At 42.3% G+C, this 19,270-nt stretch overlaps 1 protein-coding gene across 5 annotated transcripts; it reads right to left on the reverse strand.

The window, feature by feature from the left end:
- Positions 1-1,412: 1,412 nt before the first annotated feature.
- Skida1 (SKI/DACH domain containing 1) lies at positions 1,413-11,826 on the reverse strand. Of its 5 annotated transcripts, none has more exons than XM_050152665.1 (3): positions 10,771-11,826; positions 8,427-8,523; positions 1,413-6,654 (listed from the first exon to the last, which is right to left on the reverse strand). In XM_050152665.1, the coding sequence occupies exon 3, from the start codon at positions 4,844-4,846 to the stop codon at positions 2,126-2,128; it is 2,721 nt and encodes a 906-aa protein (XP_050008622.1). In that variant the 5' UTR covers positions 4,847-6,654; positions 8,427-8,523; positions 10,771-11,826; the 3' UTR covers positions 1,413-2,125. The 5 variants fall into 5 exon arrangements, with proteins under 5 accessions (XP_050008622.1, XP_050008627.1, XP_050008623.1 ...); XM_050152670.1 differs by lacking the exons at positions 8,427-8,523; positions 10,771-11,826 and having other exon boundaries at positions 1,413-4,752; positions 4,905-4,959; positions 6,427-8,398; XM_050152666.1 differs by lacking the exon at positions 8,427-8,523.
- Between the last annotated feature and the right edge of the window lie 7,444 nt (positions 11,827-19,270).

A 19,270-nucleotide genomic window follows, 5' to 3' on the forward strand; every position in this document is an offset into this window, starting at 1 on the left:
CCAAAGGAGAAAGGATTCAGGCTCAGAAACCAGTTGTTCACCTCTCTGGGACTTTTAACTGAGAACATGGACTAGTCTTTGGAATTATATACAAACATGAGTTCAAGGATAACATTCCCCAATTTTTGCTTTGACCATATCTATGATCCCAATAAAAATGACCCAGTGAGCCTACATCTGGCAACATTCAAGAAGGGGGGGAGGCAGTCCAAAGGACCTTTTCACTCCATCCAAATGTATCTGGATGCAGGTACTCTCAGCCTCTGACTTTATAGCAGGCCAAGCCACAGATCACACACAGCAATTAGGCCCGAGACCATCCAGAGCTATCTGAAACATTATAGACAAAAGGAAACTTTCAAAAGGAGTAGAAAGTAAAAGGTTAAGCAAAATAAATAGCTGAATTTCCATGAGAAGTAATGGTTTAAATTCACACAGTAAACATTTCATTGGTGTTTTGTTTTGCTCTGTGATTTATGGACTATAGATGCAACTTCTTAAAGATACCAAGGATCTGAAATACATAATTTGGTGGCCCAAGAATTACTGGATTCAACTTTCATTAAAATAACAACTAATCTTTGCTTTACCTTCTTAAATATGAAACTTGTAGTACTTTGGAAAGTTTTTTCCTGTTATTTGAGAAGGAATCTGCCAGTGTTATTCAGGGAACCTAGTTGGTCTCATCACAAAGAATTGCCACAAAACACTGCACCAGTGAGTGCATCTCTTCCAGGCAAAAACATTACAAGTGAAAATGTCAACAAAACCATTCATTCTTGTTAACCCTTCTTCAATCTGGAATAAGTAGAAATGTATGGAACCAGGAATTTTAAAGAGTGTTTTTAATTGAAAATAAAGCTAAAGCATGCTTTTCAACAGTGCAAATTTCCATAATTTTGATTTACTGCTCTCATCATTACAACACAGTACCCCAGCATGGCCCTTACCAAGGGCTAGACCATTTGCATGTGGAATTCCTTTGATTTTAAGTGCAAATATAGATAGTCACCTCTGATTGTCACTTGCAGTAGAAACTCTCCTGTTCTATACACAGGATGGCCTGAAAACAGAAGTTTAGAGAGACGCAGAAAAAAACGCATAAGGTAATAAAATCCAAGTGCCTGAGTTCTGGTACCAAAAAGCCCTGAAATAACTGTTATTTTTCACTTGGGGTGTTACGACTCTGACCCCTCTTTTTTTCTTTTGCTTGGTTGTACTTAATGAATGGTCACTATGATGAGCGAGACCATTAAATATCCTGCTATTACGAGAAATGTTTTAATTGTTTTGAAAGCTTGAAGAGTCATCTTTAGACCACAAGATAAGCAGGATTGCAGTAAGAGTCATCCTGTTTTAAATGTTTCTGTGAGAGCATGAAAGGACTTTTCCAATTACAAAGAGTGACTGTAAAGTTTTTTTTTTTTTTAAAAAAAAGCACATCTTCAAAAACAAAAACAATCCCATATTTCTCTTACTTCTTACACAAGAGGCAGCTTTTAAATCAGCATCCAATCAGGGCTCATACCCTAATCTTTCCATTAAAAAAAAAAGTTAAGTGCAACTACTCTTGGAAAGGGAATAAGGGTAGTTTTTAAAAAAAGACACCCCACACATAAGAGCTCCAGAAAATGACATTTTGGGCTCACAGAAACTTCTTGCTACCTCATTGTGTAACCATGTAACCTAACAAACTTTCACTGAATACCAGTTACACTTGCAGGTCTGAAATCTAGTGCATAAACTTAATGGCTCATTGTAATATTTATTATTCAACCTTTTGACATTTATTTGTAGCAGTTGAATTGAGGTACCGGTGCATTATTAGCATTGAAACAGTAAAGTGTTCCAGCTCTGTCGTAATAACTGAGTTTTACTTGAGTCTTTAGCCTGAAGTAGTCTGTGGTATGTAAACCAACCCTTCTCCCACCCCGCCCCCACCCTACTAAAAAAAAAAAAAACCCGCAATGGGAAAAAAAAAGTAATCCGATTTCTGTCTTCAAAATGCGATAAACCAGGACTCCAAAGGGGGTGTAACACCATTAATGGACTTGTACAAGCCATCCTGTGCAGTTTACAACAAAAGGAAGGTAATATGGTTCAAGAAAATATCTTCCCAAACATTTTATGAATGAAATTTCCTGAATTTGTGACTAGGTGGAAGAGGTACTGCAGAACCGCCCAGCTGCCATTTCCAGACAGGATGGGCCTTGTGAGGAGGTTGCGAATCCTTGGTGGTGCTTAAGGAATACGCTGGCCACAAATCCCCATCCTTCCCAACAATGAGTGATGGTGGACAAGGAAAATTTGCCATGAAATTAAATGGCCTTTTCACTGCTGATGCTACATTGCTGGCTACCTTTTTGCGTCTGTTTAAAACTGTAAAGTCATCCAGTGTTCCTTCATGTGTCTCAGTTTTACCTGTAGGACGAGGGCTTCTAGCGGATTTCAAATTTGGTTTGACTGGAGGTGTCTGAAGGACTGGTCGTTTACCCAGTACTAGTGTCCGGTAATTTTTTCTCACCCTGGCACCAAATTTATATTCCCCATCCTCAGGTTTTGGAGATCCTAAAGTGCATGAAAGGCCCTGACTGTGAGCCAGTGGGTTTAAGGAAGGAGTTTCTTTCTCAGGGCATGCAAAAGCTTCCTTGGCTGTGGTTAGGAAGGCGTCCTCCTCTGTCTTCCCAGTCATACTGTAAAGCTCCCCCTTTGTATCATTGCACTCGCACTTCAGCTTGCTTGTAATGAGATCAGGTTCATAGTCTTCATTAGCACTACTGTCTTCTACTTTGATTTTAATATTGTGCAGAAATGGCAATGTCTTGTCGCCCGTGTCAGTGCAGAGCTTCTCAGCTTTAGTTGCTGCTGCTGTTGCTGCTGCTGCATCCACTTCGGGATCAGTTTGCGAAGAGACCAAATTCATAGCAAATTCAAGACAATGAGGGATTTTGGACTCTTTTCCTGAATTTGTTGCTGTTCCACAAGAATCATTATTTAAGAACCTAGCAGCTATTGTGTTGTTATCTGAACAGTGTGTAGTAGGAGTTGCTTGTAGGCATTTCCTAGCCTCTCGCAGTATTCTTTGTTGTGGAAATACATTGTTTGTCTTTGGGCTAGGTGAAGAGGCCCCCTCTGCCAGGCAGTTAATTGTCAGGTCAGTTCTCTTTACAGTACTGGAAATTTCAGAGTGTGGGAATGTAATCTCAGACACCCTATCGTTTCTTATCTCTGGGAAACAACTCCCCATGCTGGCCGGGCAGTACACCGGAGCCCCTTTGGGAGCCCAACCCTGCAGATTCCACTCCTCCGGCGACTCGGCTTTGACACCACTCTTGAGGTCGGGAAGTCGGCCCGCATCCTCGAAAGCAGCGGGTTTGGTTGCAGCAGCGGCGGAGGCCAGATGGTACAAGAAGTTGGCCTGCGCCTGCACGCTGGGAGGCTTGCAGAAGCTGGTGCGCCTGAAACGGATGCTCTGAACTGACACTTGGCTGGAGCCGGAGCTGGAGTCTGACTCGGTGGACGAGTCCTCCTCCTCGGAGCTGATTTCACTGGAATCCGAGGCCCCGCTGCCCCCCTCTTCCTCCTCCTCTTCCTCCTCCTCCTCTCCTTCCTCCTCCTCTTCCTCTGAGGACATCGAGTTGCTGGAGCTAGACAAACTGGAGCCAAAATCCGAATCGTTGGCTGCATGGTCGGAGTAGGAGCTGGACTCGGAGTCGCTGCTACAACTCTCGGGAAAGCTTCCTAGATGGGGCTGCGGTCGGTGGTGGTGAGGGGGGTGGTGACTCGGCGTTGGCTGCTGGGCCCGATGATGGTGATGATGGTGATGGTGGTGGTGGTGGTGGGGGGGAGGCGGGCAGAAGCTGTTGACCAGATGAAACCTCTCCAAGCAAGTGGCCCCGGCGGCCGCCGCCGCCGCCGCCGCTGCAGCAGCCGCCGCCGCCGCCTTGGCTTTGTAGGACCTGGGCAGCAGCAGCAGTCTCCGGGCTCCGGCGTGAGGTGCGAGCAGGCAGTTCTTGGCGCCCCCGCGCTTGCGCTTGCAGCGGTAGGTCAGGCTCACCGGGCCTCCGGCTCCAGCCGCCGCCTTGGGTTGGGGCCCGGCCGCCGATGCCTGGTAGTAGGCGGCGGCGGCGGCGGCGGCAGCGGCGGCGGCGGCGGCGGCAGCGGCGGCGGCGGCCGCCGGGTGCTTGCTGCACAGCAGGCTCCGAAAATAAGCGGGGTCCGAGTGGAAGGCGACGTAGTTTCCCTGGAGCGGGGCAGTTTCATAGTTTAAAGGGGGTTTGCAAGGCGAGCGAACGATCTCCGGGTAGTGCGAGCCCGGGTATTTGCTAAAAATCTGAGGTAGATGGGCGGCGGGGCGCGCTGCGGCGGCGCCCGGACGCTGGGACTGCGCGCTGATTGGCAGGGGCCGCGCGGCTCCGCTCAGGCCCCGCCAAAGTTGGTGCTTGTCCTTCCAAAAAGCCGGGCGGGGGCTGGCGGCGGCGGCGCGCTCTGGCGGCGGCGCCTTTGTGGCCAGGGCCCGACCGGCCCTCCTGCGCTTGGTCTTGAGCACACGCTCGGTTTTGCAGGAGGTATAGAGCGCTTCCACGTCTTCCCGGGAGATGAGCGTGCATTTGGCCGCGTGGAAGGCGATACTGTTGATTGCTTTGAGTTTCCGCAACTCCTCCAGATCGCAGTGGTGCTTTTTCACTTTCAGATGATCCATGCGCTTGTGCACGGTCGTCCTCGGGATGTTTTTCAGCAGATCTGTGAAGACTTGGGAGAGAGCAAACATTTGCTTTCCTTTAATGATGAGGTAGCCGAGCCTCACGCCATCCACCTCTTCGAAACCTGACTTCAGGTCTCCCATCTCGGGCACTAAATGATCCCCACCATTTGCAGTAAATATATACGTGACGCATACATACACATGTATGTATGTTAATCCTCCGCCAGATGCTGCGTGTGTCTCAAGGCATCCTGCTAATAAAATAACAAAGACTGTTATTCCCGGCGAAGGGAGTGCCAAACTCTAGGCGAATTATTGGGGGGGAGAAAAACCCCATGAAATTACACTGACTTGATTCTTGCTTTTTTTTTGGTTTTCGTTTTTTTAAAAAAGAGGGAAAAAACCATCCGGCTTCAGATCTGCCAGTGTGTTGGTCTGAGTCCTCGATGCGGATCAGTACCTGGGCCCCTCTACTCCTTCCTTCTCCTTTGGAGCACTATGATAATGGAATGTGAAGGGAGAAAGAGAAAAGAAATGCAGCTGCTATTCCCGCCGCTGCTTTAGCTACAAATAAAATGACAGAGTGAAGTGAGCTCGTCCGGAGACACCTTCATCAATTAATTCCCCTAAAGCCAACGCTGATTGGACACTCCTGACAGGTGATGCAATAAAAATTGATATTCCACCCCTTCCCCCCAAAATCTCCTACTAATTAGCATACCCTTATACTGCCACCTCCCCTCCCAAAGTAAATAATACAGCCGGTATATAAATCTTTCCATTAAACTATCGGCGCTCAGAAACAGCCTGACTCACAGACTTCATCAGAAGCAGCGTGTGTACGCTAAAAAAAAAAAAAAAAAAAAAGCCATCGTATATTCCCCTTTAAAGAAATACTGCCTATTTTTTGCTTTATTTGCATTTTACCGATCCAGCTATTATCGTTTCAAAGGAAAGCATTTTAAAAACATTATCAAACCCAAGTAGATGTATACCCCAGCCCTCTTTTCTTTGGAAAATGAAGCTTAAGGGAAAACGTGCCAGAATAGCCTGGTATTTCCCTTATGGGAGTGGGGAAGGAGACAGGCTGGGAGCTCCAAAGTTAAACCGAGAGGTGAACCACCCCAACACAGACTTACGTTTGCAATTTCTCTCGATTTTCCTTCTCCCACCCCAACCCCCACCCCCAACGCCCTTTTACAACCAGAAACAAAGTTATTTGACCAAGAAAGCTGTTCAAGGCTCCAGCTCAGGAACACGTAACAATTCAACTGGATTTCTGTTCTCTGCTGGCGAGTGGGGTAGGGAGGAGGTAGTTTCACGTCAGACCCATAACAAAGCATAGATAAGCCAGAAATGTGTACACTTTTCAGATTAACCAGCCTGGACTAGTGGTGGGGTCGTTCTAGAGCGCCCAGCACACACTTTAGGGTCCTGTCTCCTCAGAGCAGAATTCCAGGGAACAGATTACTTCCTTCTGCAGCAAAGGAAGAAAATGTAAAGCCCCAAGGTGCTCGCAGAAGTTTTACATGAAAGCGAGGAGAAGAAAGTGCTGATGTGCCGTGCGGACCATTTCGGTGGCTGATGGCTTGGCTGGTAGTTTAGATGAATCTTCCACAGCTACCATTTTCCCCATGCAAGCCAGGCATCTGTTTTAACAAAATCACTCTGGATGAATATCAATCTGGTTTAACCTCTTCTTAGTCACTAGCATGACTTACTGTCATTTTTCAAGAATATCCAAAATATTGCCAAGTGAGAGCGAGAGGCTTTCCCCTTGCACTTGCAGGATCTCAGGATGTTTAGTTGGCTGCTGGGCAAAATTCGGCAAAATCTTCATCCGTGTTTGCAACTACAGCATAAATGCAACTCAGGCATCTACATGTTTCCTTCTTCCTCCCAAGACCGACACATCCCTGAGGTTAAAGAATGAACTGATATTTCTGAACCTGTAAGAAAAAAATGCACAATAAATTTCTTTCTTCATATTCAAAAGTTCCACTTTCCTTCCCCTGCTGTGGTCTGGTCAGCAGGAGCAGGTATGAGTCAAGAAAGGGGAAAAAAAGAAAGGAAGAAAAAAAAGAGAAGAAAAGAAAAAAATCTTTAACACCCCCCCCCTCCCAAACCAGGAATCAGACCTATAAAAAGGTAGTTTGCTTGACAAGATGAAATCTCAGCCATGGTTCCCCACCCCCACCCTCATCTCCCTTGTAATTTTCCCAGGAATTTTGAAGAGAATTGGGAATTTCAAGAAGTACATCCGGAAATTAAGGAAGTCTATTTAAGAGCGTCTGTAACTCAGGAGGCTGGGATTTGAGAAGTCAGCCCTGGACTACTGTTGCACTCAGCACAGATGTAATCGCCGCTCTTCAACTTAATCAATGTGTGTACAAACCGCGATGTCTAGTTCTTGCCTTTGAAATCTAAGGCTAGCATTTCCATCCAAGAAATCAGAGCTACAGCAAATTACATTTTTGTCCCTTGAATGAGAGAAGGATCATTGAATGGATCTCGTGATATTTCAGGCTTTAAACGTAACCGAGAGGCAGCAATGAACAATGCCTCGTCACAGCTAATACCATCCACGACTTGGCTTTCTTTTGCATCTGGTTCTATCACACCGAGTTTTTCTCTTTCACTTTCACAGGAGGCAAAATGTGCAAGCTTTAAGCAGAAATCGAAGTTTCCAGGAAAAGCAAATGCTGGTGTTTGTTGTTTTAGAGTGGGATGACCAGAGCCTTTCTACTGCCAAGGACAGTGTTGTAAAATCCCTCCTGAGGCTCTTATATACTGCCAGCCCTCTCCCTCCCGCCTCACCCCCGCCCACTCCCTCCTCCAGCTATAAGATTTAGACCAAAGAGTCAAACAGCCAAGAAATAGTAAACTAAAAATAAAGGGAGGGGGAGGCTTTAAGAAGACCTTACAGAAGGTGGTTATGGTGTCTTTTTTGAAGGGGGAGGGGGCAGGTAGTTTTTTTTTTTAGCTGTTCCTGGTTCTTGTTTAGATCCTCTTCCCCTGCCCCCATGCTCCTATTTCCCCTGCACGTAGGAGCATACTTTAGCAAACATTTCAAATGCTCGTTCCTGTCCTCTCTGTCCATCTTTAAAACACTGGGAATATGGGTGCTTTTGAAAATTAGTTCAATATTGAGTATTATTTTTAAACTAAAGGTATAATCTGTTAGATCAATTAGAAAAAAAGTAAAGAACAAGGGATTTGAGGGATGTATCTCTATGTATACTTAGAAAGTGTCTCTATGTACACAGATACATACCTTTAAATTTATACATTTTAAATACTCCTTTTACACATCTTTCTTTTTGTTTAATACATTCTTTTGTTCCTGTAACTTCCCCATCCTAGTGTGTGTTAAGGCTCCAGAACTGGAGCTTATAACACACACACACACAACACACACACGCAACACACAGAATGTGACAGACAGCTTTCTTGTGGCCATCAGCACACGTTGCATATCCGGGGTCTTCTCCAGGCACATTGGGGGTCGATCCCGATAAAAAGACCTAACAGAGGCCCCTGAGCGCTCACACATGAAAGGCAGGGGACTTTAAGATGGATTTGCATGCACACCGGGGATTTCGATCAATAGCTACCAACATTTATGGCTTAGATTATTAATGCGAAAGCTGGCCAAAAGAATAGGGATGAAAAATTAAAGGTATCTGTTATCAATTATGCTTAAAGTTATGCAATAATTTACTTAGTTTGCCTAGATGTGCAGATCCAGATGTATGAAGTACTATTCTTCAAAAGCCAGGGGGTTTCTTCAATAAATTGGTTGACCATGTCAGCCGCCTCTGCAATCAAAGATGAACCCAATTCAGATGATGGACTATATTCAAATTCTTTTTAAGAAAGGATATATCAACTTCTATAGTTCTCAAACACATGTATATATGTGGGGGAATATGCTTAAATGAACATTTATACACATACATACATATATCTCTGTACGTCTAGGGAATATTTATGAGTTTAGGTGTGTACACACATATATATGTATATATAATATGTATTGAGTTTGTTAATAAAATGTGATCATTTACACAGGGAGGAATACAAAATCTGTACTACCCTAAAAAGTATTTTAGCTTTGAGAACAAAGCTGCTTGCTAAAGAAAAATCCTCTGTAGCAAAACGGTTTCAAATGTATTCTTAATGTCCACTTATTTCTGCATTTATTGTAAGAAAAAAAACCCCCAGCACTTTCAGTCTTTAAAGTGACGGGCTATGAAGACCTGACCATATTTGTCTTCACTTATCCCATAGGACTGTGCTAGGTCCACCTTCAGAGGCTCTATTTTGGTTTATTTTCACTGTATTTTATGTTTAAATACCATAGCAATTCAGCCTGACCTCTTTCCTCTGGAGCGAAGTAATGCACAAGGCATTCACAGTCTTTTAAATGGTTAGCTGGGAAATGCAGCAGCAATGTGCAGGAGTAGTTTACTAATGGGGAAAGTTCTTTTGAAAATCTGAAGGAAAACCTAAGAACACTTTTGCATTTCTAACCAACAACTGTTATATAATGAAAGTATTGAAGGGCATTAAAATAATCCTTTCTCACCCACGCTCTCACCCATACATACATAATTTAAATGAGGATCACACGCACCACCACCACCACCATCACTACTACCACCACCCAACTCTTCACCATGTAGATTTGTTGTCGTGATTGCTGGGCACATTTTGTACAATGTGAATTCAGACAGAGAAGAGTAAGGGACATCACAAAGGTCCCAACAGTGTAAGTGTCGTGGTTAGAAGAATAAAAGAAGTCTCTTATACTGTTAACTAAAATTAACTCAGAATAATATGAGCTATAAAATAATAAAATCTCATCTGACTGGATGAATTGAAGATATAAGACAACACAACCCATACAGTCCTTAGCTAAACTTAACTGATATCACATACCCTCTCCTTCTTGGGAGGTGAAAATGAGAAGAAGAATAATTAGCTAAAATGAGGAATAAACTATGATTTAGGATATTTTCTTTAAACTCTTTTAATTCTTTTTTAAAAAAAGAGCCTCATTCAAATATATCAGGGCCTGTCTACCAATGGACCCATCCTTCTGTTCTCAGACATTTAAAAATCCCGTCTTTAACAGAAGTTTGGGACACAGAGTATATGGTATGTTGTCTATTGACCCATAATCAAAATGCAGTGACCTTCTACCCCTTTTTTGCCCCCTGACCCATCCTGAATTCAATGCAGCCTTTATAAATTTGCAAATCCTTGGAGGTAAAGGGTTTTTTGTGAGGCTTTGTTCTGAGAAAGCCCTAAGAGTGTGCTTTCTAAATTAGACAAAGGTAAAGCTGAAAACCTCAGTGGCTGAGATTTTATGCAGGTGAGCACTAGGCAACTCTTCAGACACGAATACTGCAAGCTAAACAAAACAGTTATAAGCATAGGAGACAAGAAGGTTACAGATTGCATTAAATTAGAGTGTGGTACAAATCACTTCCATGATGTAAGAAATGGTTAGGCCACAATCTTCCCGCTTTTCTCATCTCAAGGGCTGTGGGGGACCCTAGTGACCAAGCAAAGAATGGAGTGGGGGGGGCTACACAGAGAGAAGGGAAGAAAGGTGGGGGAGGAGTAAGACCCGATCTGAATCTGCAGGCACATCCCTTATCTCTCCTGCTATCAGCCAGTTTAAAGGACACCATAATTATGATGGTGATAAAACAATGCCTGCTTATGTGTGCTGAATAAATAAAGAATGTTTACAGCTCAAGAATCTTTTAATTCCAATTAAATGCTATCAAAGAAAAGCCACTTTTTCTACCACAACTGCCTTTCCCCCCAATTATCCTGTTTTGTTGCAATATTTTCCTATGAGACACAAGGGCCTTTCACAATTGATCCTGAACATAGAGGACAAACTCACAGAAAGTCGAGTTCAATCTTCTATTAAATAACACACAAATCTCATGAATGAACATTTATTGGGGTTACCCAAGTTTTTGTTTATTTTACACGAATAGGCCAAATGTGCAGAAAGTGAAGTGATGTTACCAAGTGTGGAGGCCTACCTAAGGGCAGCTGAAGCACCCAGGAGAGAAGGAAGGGAAGGGAAGGCAGGAGCAGTGGGATGGTCTGGTTCCTTTCCCCTGGCTCCAGCCCAAATCCTCCGAGAAACACTGGAGCCAATCACTGTCTTCCACTTTCAGCTACTGGGAACACACAAAAAAGCGGGAGATTAAAAAAAAAATCACAAGTTTGATTTGTATGGATATGTATCATTTCATATTCATGACATCAGCAAATCACATCGTGATTAGATTTAAACATGGTTTGACCATGCACACCCATCAGGATGGCCACTAAACACTACAAAGCAGAAAATTTGCTTTTTATTTGTGATTATAGAGTAAAAATCAAGTCTGTTAACTTAGAAAAGCTTACTTTTCAAAATCTGAGAACAATTTACACTAGTAAATTTCACATAGATGCTTCTTCTAAAGTTGTTTCACAACATTTTCATTCAAATTTTTGTCTCCTTCCTTTCTGTGTGGTAGTGTTTTGTTTGTTTTTGAAAACACGTGGCACAGGACATATTATGGAAAATGCAGGCATTCTGTTAAATGCCTATACAAACTTGCTCTTTACTTCATCTAAGTAACGCTTTGCTGAGCAGACGCCGAACAACAACAATAAAAATACACTTTTCTCTAAGAAATACTTTTTTTTTTTAAAAAAAAATTAATTTCAGAGCAAATCGTATTTGGTGAGGTGGTACAAAAATCAATCGCAAAAAACTTCAGGGTATTTTTAAGTTTTCTGGAGAGTCGCAGGCCCCTTCCCTTTTGAAAGTTTAGAGATCCAATACCCTCAATTCTACTGGCAGAATTAGGTGGACTTAGAGGGTCCTAAACGTGACCGATTCACTAAGGCGGGGGGCTCCAGCATGCGGCAACGTGCTCTGCGACTTAATCCTACGCTAAAAGAGGGCAGAGAGCGAAAAAGAATGGAATACAAACTCTCCCGACGTTCCTAGTTACTTTCAAGGTGGATTGTGTATTTTAAGGCCGATGGGAGCTTCTGGTTTTTGGAGGAAAAAGAAGAGAAGGTAAGTGTTTGTCCTTGTATCCACCAGTTGGTAGAGAAACAATGAAAGAACAAAGGGAACCACTTCCTCATCTGAAAATTTTCTGGTTCTCCCTGGTTTTCAAGCCTAAAGCTTGCACAGGGATTCGCTTACTCTATCTTTAAAGTAGTAGGTTGAACTAAGAATGAGAGAAAAGTTGAGAGACAGTGTAAATAGGCTTAATAATAATAAAGGCTTGCGGTGGCGAATCTGCACTGCTCCTGGCGCGGCAACTTGCAGAAGTTGGAAAAAGCAGGAAGGCACAGCCCAGGAAATAACCTTTGCATACTAGGTCTCGAACTCAATTTTTTTTTTTTAACAGCCTTTCTTGTTGTTTGAAGGAATCTCTGCGCACAAACTGTGTAGTAGATACTGTTTTATGGGAAGAGAGTGGTGTTCGATTTAGGTCTAAAGTTGATTTCTATCACTGTCCTAAAAAAGAATATTTTTAAAAGAATTGAGGATTCAATTATTAACGCTACTGCTTGCTAATGGAAGAAATGGCAGCGATGGTTGAGGGAGGAGAGGGATGGTATTTAAATATATTTGCTTTGGGGGTACTCTGGTTATTGGCAAGTCTGCTTTTGTGGATCTGTGTGACTAAGTGACTGGGCGCTGTCTGCATTCTATATAAATGAATCCGCGTGTGGGGGAAGCCCCCAAAGACGTCGAGCACGTGAAACATGATTTTTTTTTACTGCCCCCCAAGCAGCGACCAAGCCCCCATCCACCCCACCCCACCTCAAAATGCGTATATTACCTGCCCTGTTACAGTGACACATGTTTATGTTTATAGTCCTGGTTTGTAGTAGTGTCAAGAGCCGCGGCGAGGCGGGGGGGGGGGGGGGGGGGGGGGGGGGGGGGGGGAGAGGCGAGAGGGAGGAGTAAATGCAACCACCCCCACTTGTTGTTAAAGCAAATTTACTGCGTTCTTGCCAGCCCCGTGCGGGGGGCTGGGATGAGTAGAGGGGAAGGGGAGAGTTGGGCTGTGTGCTGGCAGGGGAGGGGGTGGGGTGTGCTGAGAGCCGCCACGCAGCTCCTCTCTTTCCAGCAGCCCGGTCAATAGGGGAGCATGCTGGCGCGGTGGAAAACAAAAAGGTTCCTCCCGCTCGCTGCGTTCACGTGGGGGAGCTCTGCGCGCCGGGCTCCTGGGCCCTGACCTCTGACCCCGGCTCCTCTTGGCTCTCCCGGTGTGGCTCGGCCACTTTTTACCCAGGATGCCATGCGCGGGCCGCGCTCGTGTCGAGCCCGAGTCCTTGCTCAGCCTCCATTCCCGGCCTGGCGGCCCCTCCCCCTGCACCGCCAGCCCCGCGGGAGGATTCTCCACCGGGGAACCCCCGCCCCGCCCCCACCCGGTCCCCAGCAGAGGAGCCGGCAGCCAGGCCGTGCGGGCGGGGTGCTCGGCGCTGCGGGGCCGCGGGGGAGGCGAGAGGAGGCCGGGCTCGCGGCCCTGCCGAGGCCCGGACCTGTTGACTGCCATTGGTCCGCTCCTTCCGCGCCCTCTCTGCCCGTGCCGCCCCAGCCCTTCCGCAGAATCCGGGGGAGGAAACGGGGTGGCTCCTCTCCCCGCCTCCCTTCAACTTTTTTTCCTCTCGGGGGGTGGGGAGGACGGGAGGGTGAGGCCGATCTGCAAACTCCTCGGCTGCCCCAGCCTTCCTCGGAAAGTATCGTCACGAGCGGGCCCGCCGCCCCCTTCGGCCCCCGCTATTTAAGTCCTTCGCCCCTGGCGGCCGACTCGCGGCCGAGAGCCCGCGGGCCCCGCGTCCCCAGCCGGTCGTCCCGCGTCCCTCCGGCCGGGCTGCTTTCTGCCTTGATAGCTCCCTCGTCCTGGCACTTTCTCCCTAGTCCCAGGAGGCGTAAGAGAAAACCTCTGATTTGCCGCGTGCTGCTGGGCACATCCTCTTCAGAAGGCATTCGCTGGAGAGTTTAAAACAACTATATTGGAAGGAGGAAATAAAAGAGGAAAGTGTTCTCTTGCAGGGTTTTTTTTTTTTTTTTAAAGACTACGTGCTTCAAATTATATTTTTCCTTAACACGGGAGAGTGTAGTTACGGTTAAAAAAAGATTATGTTGGATTGCCTGTATTTCCTTCTAGATTTTTGATTTCTGAAGGAAATCTTTTTCCGGAGGAAATTTTTTTTCCCGGAAGGAAACAGCAACTCAGCCTTACGCTGGCAATGAGACTTCAAGACCACTTCTGGAAAGCAAGGGAGAGTTAGTAAAAATACGTTTAGAATATAGGAGGTAGGAGGCCACGGCTACAGCTAGGGTCACCAAAGGAAGCACCTCATGTGGCATGGGGGGGAAGGGCCGGGCTTTGGAGGTGGCCAGGGTCGGGAGGCCAGAGCGGGGCTGGCGAGCGGGAAAACCCGGGGAGTGAGGTGGAGGAAGCGGGACCCGCCGGGCTCCAAGGTGCTCCCATTGTTCGGGTCCCAGCGCCGAAGCTCAGGGACGTGTTTTTCCCGGGGGAGGGGGATCTGTGACTCGTCTGCTCCAGCCTGCGGCCCGCGGGAGTCCACAAGGCTCGCCCCTTGCTCGCCCGGCCCGTTTTACAGCGGTCCCCCTGTTAGGGGCTTTCCCAGCCGTGCACCTCATTGAAAGGTTCTTTCACAGCGTGCAGTAAACGGAAAGACTTCAGGCGAGGCTGCAGCTCAGATGTTACAAGCGAAAGCTGCATAGATATGTTTATAAAGTCATCACTAGATAAGCGACAAAGTGGGCCACCTTCCTGAGTGGGAAATTTGAGCAGATTATATAATATTTAAAATTTCTTTAAATGTATGGATTCGAAAATGAGTGTTAAGGTTCAAAGGAGTTTGGAAAAGCACGTTTTGTTTTTTTTTTTTTTAGTCCTCATTTGTTACTACTCAGCTCTTTGTTGTGTACAAGAAGTCTGGTTTTAAAAGGAAGGGCTTTAACAAAAAGGGGCTTGGTTTATTAAGGTGAAACGCGTTTCCAAAATAACAGGGAATTTCAAAAGGGAAAAACGTTCATTATGGCTTTAAACTACGTTTTGGAAACAAAATAAATTGCAACCTATCCTAAGAAACTGTTTTCCTTTGTGAGTCGTGGGAAAAATATTTTTGGCAAACGTCAGTTTTTTTTTTTTTTTAAAATGAAGATTTCCAACAAGTGATGCTGGTTTTGTAGACAAGACCAAAGTCCTGTGTGAGGACTCGCGAAGAAATAATTTCAGTCTTGTGGCCCAAAGCTTACTACGAAAAAAAAATAATTTGGATTTAGGAATTATAATAGACTTTGTGGAAATTCCTTCTAAAATACTCATTACGAGTCTGTATTATGCAGCACTGTTTCCCAAGGTGGATTTAAAAAAAAACCAATTAGAATTGATCTCTAATGGAATATTATATTTACACGTCATCATGAAAACATCATTTGGCAAAAGTTTTGAATTAGAAAATGAAGTTAACATGATGTCGTAAATAGCATGTTTGAAAAGACCCCTTAAGAGTCAGTTAAGGTGGTGAAGGTTGTGATTTTTGCATTTGAAATGCTATTGAAGTAGTTTGCATTTGAACACTTTCATTTTGCAGGTCTTCTTTCTAAAGCTGCATTTCCTCCTGGAAATCAGTCACTTACTTGGAGGCACAGAGACACATTTTGTGAGGGGTCATTTACAGCCTAACTACGGGAAGGTTGGAATCGGAGAAAATCGAGGTTGAAAATTAAGTATTTTCAATATGTTCATTCTGCTTCACACTCATCCCCTGCTCAATTTACATTTTTTATTTATAAGCCTTTGAATATTTAGGATAGCTTTGCAAGTTTATCTGTAATGTAGTTGATAGCGGAAGATGAATCTTCTTTACATTTTTTACTATCTCAGATGTTTTTTGTTTCAAAGTAAAAGAAAAAATTAGAAGTCAGGATATACTTGTGAGAAAAACAACAAATGGGCAGGAAAAGAAAGTCAGAGTGGGGTGGGGGAAGGGAGTAGCATTTCTGGTCAGTCTTTGTGAAACCTTCCTCTAATATTCTAGCTGCCCCTCTGCTTGTGCCAAAGAAGATTGCTGTTTTAATTGGGCTAAAGTACCACCATATAAAAATTACCTACATTCTGGCTCTCAGTTCCTCAGTAAAGACTGACAAAATGATCTGAGGCTTGTGTGTTTAATTCGCCAGGAATGTTAAGCTTCAGAAGATTCACCCTATGGGGTCATGTTGGTCCTTGGCACTGTTACTGTACAATGGCAAATATACACATTATACATTTAAAAAATCTTAGATAGCTAGACAAACAGTTTATTAATTGAAGGAATAAAAATGAATTTGTCAAACGTATTCTTTCTGGGACACAATGCACTTAATTAACATATTCGTGGGCTTGTTTCTGGATTTGGGAAGCAGTGGCCCCTTTCACAGAGGAAAACATTTAAATTTTAAAAAGTGACCTTCTTTAGTCCAAATACTATTTAGCAATTCAGCTTAATTTGTTCTTTTCTTCTCTTTCATTTCTTTTTTCAGTTCCAGATATGTTTCTTTTTTTTTAAAGGACTCTTCCATTTCCAAAACTGATTTTCCTCTTTGCATGTTGAGAATCTTTCACTTAAGATAATCTTATTGTGTCCTATCAACAGACAGCAGAATATGTCGCTTTAATTACACTTTAATTATAACAGAGATGGAAATCTTCAGTGTCAGTAAAAACTGGAAAATGGGTCCCACATTATATTGATGACACCCTAAAAAGTCAGTGTTAAGCATTGTTGATCACAGGAAAAAGCACCACTGTTTAGGTTTATGTAACACCCACACGTTTTAAAGGCTGTCTAGTGATACTGCTTTGCTATTGGAAAAGAGTTGTGTTTCATCCTCTAAAATGTAAAGATGTAAGTGTATTACTTTCTTACTAGTATCAATTTTATAGGGAAAGGAACAGCTCTGAAGCAAACGCAAGGTGAAGTAAAGCAAACTCTTTGAGAAAATACTAGCTCTTGGTCTTTAGAAATATTTTAAATTTAGATAAAATTTAAAACTGAGAATCACCTCACTTTCCAAAAGTTAAATACATCTACAAATAATATTAATTATAACTGATCTAAGAGACTTTCGCAAATACAGTTCTGACATGTGGAAAGTCATGATCTATGTAGTTCTAAATAATCTCTTAAATACAAACTGTAACAGACCCAGAGAGAAACAGTAGAGCATGCTTTCCTTCATATTCTGAATCTAGATTAAAAACACAAAAGAAAGAAAACAGAAGGGGACTGTTTGTAGAGGGGAAGATGACCAGTGTGGGGGCTGGAGCAGAGGAGGTAATGGGGAGTAAACTGATGAAAGCAAGACCATGCTCTACATGCATGAATATACCACAATGAAACCCATTATACAGTACAATTAATATTTACTAATCAAAGTTAAAAATTCTTTTATGTCTAGTATATTAATTTTAGCTATTGAAAATCTTTTAAGATCTGACTTACTAGAAAAACATTGTTAGAAATTTTAGTTTGATTGTGTCTACAAAATAAAGGCTTACTTTATTCTGAAGAATAAATTTCAGGCTGCACTCATCTTTTTCAACACTAATGTTATATATAAAACAAATGTTTCTAAGGTTACTACTTTCAGGCTACTTGCTAGGCACTTGGTAAGCACTATGATAAGAAAAAAGTCATCAAGGAAGACTAACATGGCTCATTAAATGGAATCTTGCAAAAGCCATTAACAGATTTTCAACTGAAAACATAATTGAAAAGAATACTCTTTCATGAACTCTGAATCTATAATACATATGGGAGACGTGTGTAGAGTTTGCATCTACAAAGACACACGAGCCACTTACTGTAACAAATAACAGGTTCAAATAACAAAACCAGGTTCAAAATACTTATTAAGATAATTAAAATAGTATAAATATATATAGTTTGTGTGATAAACTTTTCACAGTAAGGTAAAATCTTAGGTATCAAATTAATAAAACAACTTTTTATACAAATTTTATCTAAAAATCTATGTGGATCATAAGAAATTGGATTTTTTCCAAAGGTTTCCAGCTAATGCATTTGGAAATAAGGTTATAGTTTTCAATAAAGTTTTATAATAAATGAGTTTCAATTCTTTGGTTTAGCAAATGAGTATAAGGGTAATTTAACATTTAAAATGATTCCTCAAAGTTCAAGAAGCTAGCTAAGGAAAGTATATAGTTTTAACTATTATAGAAATATTCACAATTATGCAGAAATATACCTTAGTTCCTATGCTTTATTATAGAAAAGAATCTTAAACTAGATATAATCTGTACAAATTGAAGGCAAATAAAGCTAGTTTAAAAAGGAGATAAATATGAACATGGATAATCTATGAACCAAATACAATTTTAAAATTTCCTTCATAGACTCTACTTGGTAAGTGATTACGGAAAAGCAAATTTGAAAAGTTGGTGTCTGGGTTAGGGAGTAAAGAAAATGATAAGAAGATATATTGCTCGGAGAGTGAAAATACATTTTCCCATTATAGTAGGGTTAGAGGTTACATCATAAAATACTTTATTTGAGTTTTTTGTGGTTTGCCTCAGATGATTAGTTTAGAGAAAATAGATGAGCCAATACCGTGTTAGACACCATTATGTGAAGAATATTCGAGACAATGGGCTTTTCATTCTTTCCTACAGGTACAAGATGTACATATTTGGGGAACATGGAATTGGATTTAAATGCTAACATTAATATTGAAGCTCTTTTTTAGATATTCTGTCAGTCACATGGCAATATAATTTTGTATTACTAATTTAAAAAATGTACTTGAACTTTAGCAATTATGGCAATTATAAGTTTTACTCATTCTGAGATCTGAGGATTAGCATATTGAGCTTAATGTTTTTATTCTATGTGTATATACAGTATGTGACTATATATAACTCATAAAGGACAAATACAGTTTTTTTTTATTGTTATAGTCCCTATACAGAAGAGTTCCTGGTACACACTGAATGTTCAGTAAACCTTTACTGCGTGAATAATTCACTACATATTTGAGTATATTCTGTCTGTTCTTTTTTTGTACTTGATTATAGAAATATACCAAACATTGTATTTTAGACACAAAATAACAAAAAGTTCAGTATCTTGTACTTAAGATGAAATGTCTTATGTATTCCCAATATTTTCCTTATTTTTATGACTTACCATTATAGAATGTTGAAGACCAATTTTGAATAATTTGAATTCTAGTGTTAACATGTATGCATTTACATCTTCCACAAAATCTCTGCTGCAGATACTATTATTTATATAAAACCTGTTATAAATTGTGCATCTTTTCTATTTTTTCTTCTCCACATCATCTACTTCCCCATTTTTTTTTTTTTTTGGTAAATTTCAAAACTTCATATAAGTGACCTTTTTTTGGTCTTGAAAAGAGCAAGTATTTCCCTCTGTTTATTAGGTGCCACAGACTGAAGTTTGGCATTTATCCTTCTT

This window comes from Alexandromys fortis, unplaced genomic scaffold (genome assembly GCF_014885135.2).
Source record: "Alexandromys fortis isolate MF-2015 unplaced genomic scaffold, M_Fortis_MF-2015_v1.1 scaffold_54, whole genome shotgun sequence".
In the NCBI taxonomy this organism is placed as follows: domain Eukaryota; kingdom Metazoa; phylum Chordata; class Mammalia; order Rodentia; family Cricetidae; genus Alexandromys; species Alexandromys fortis.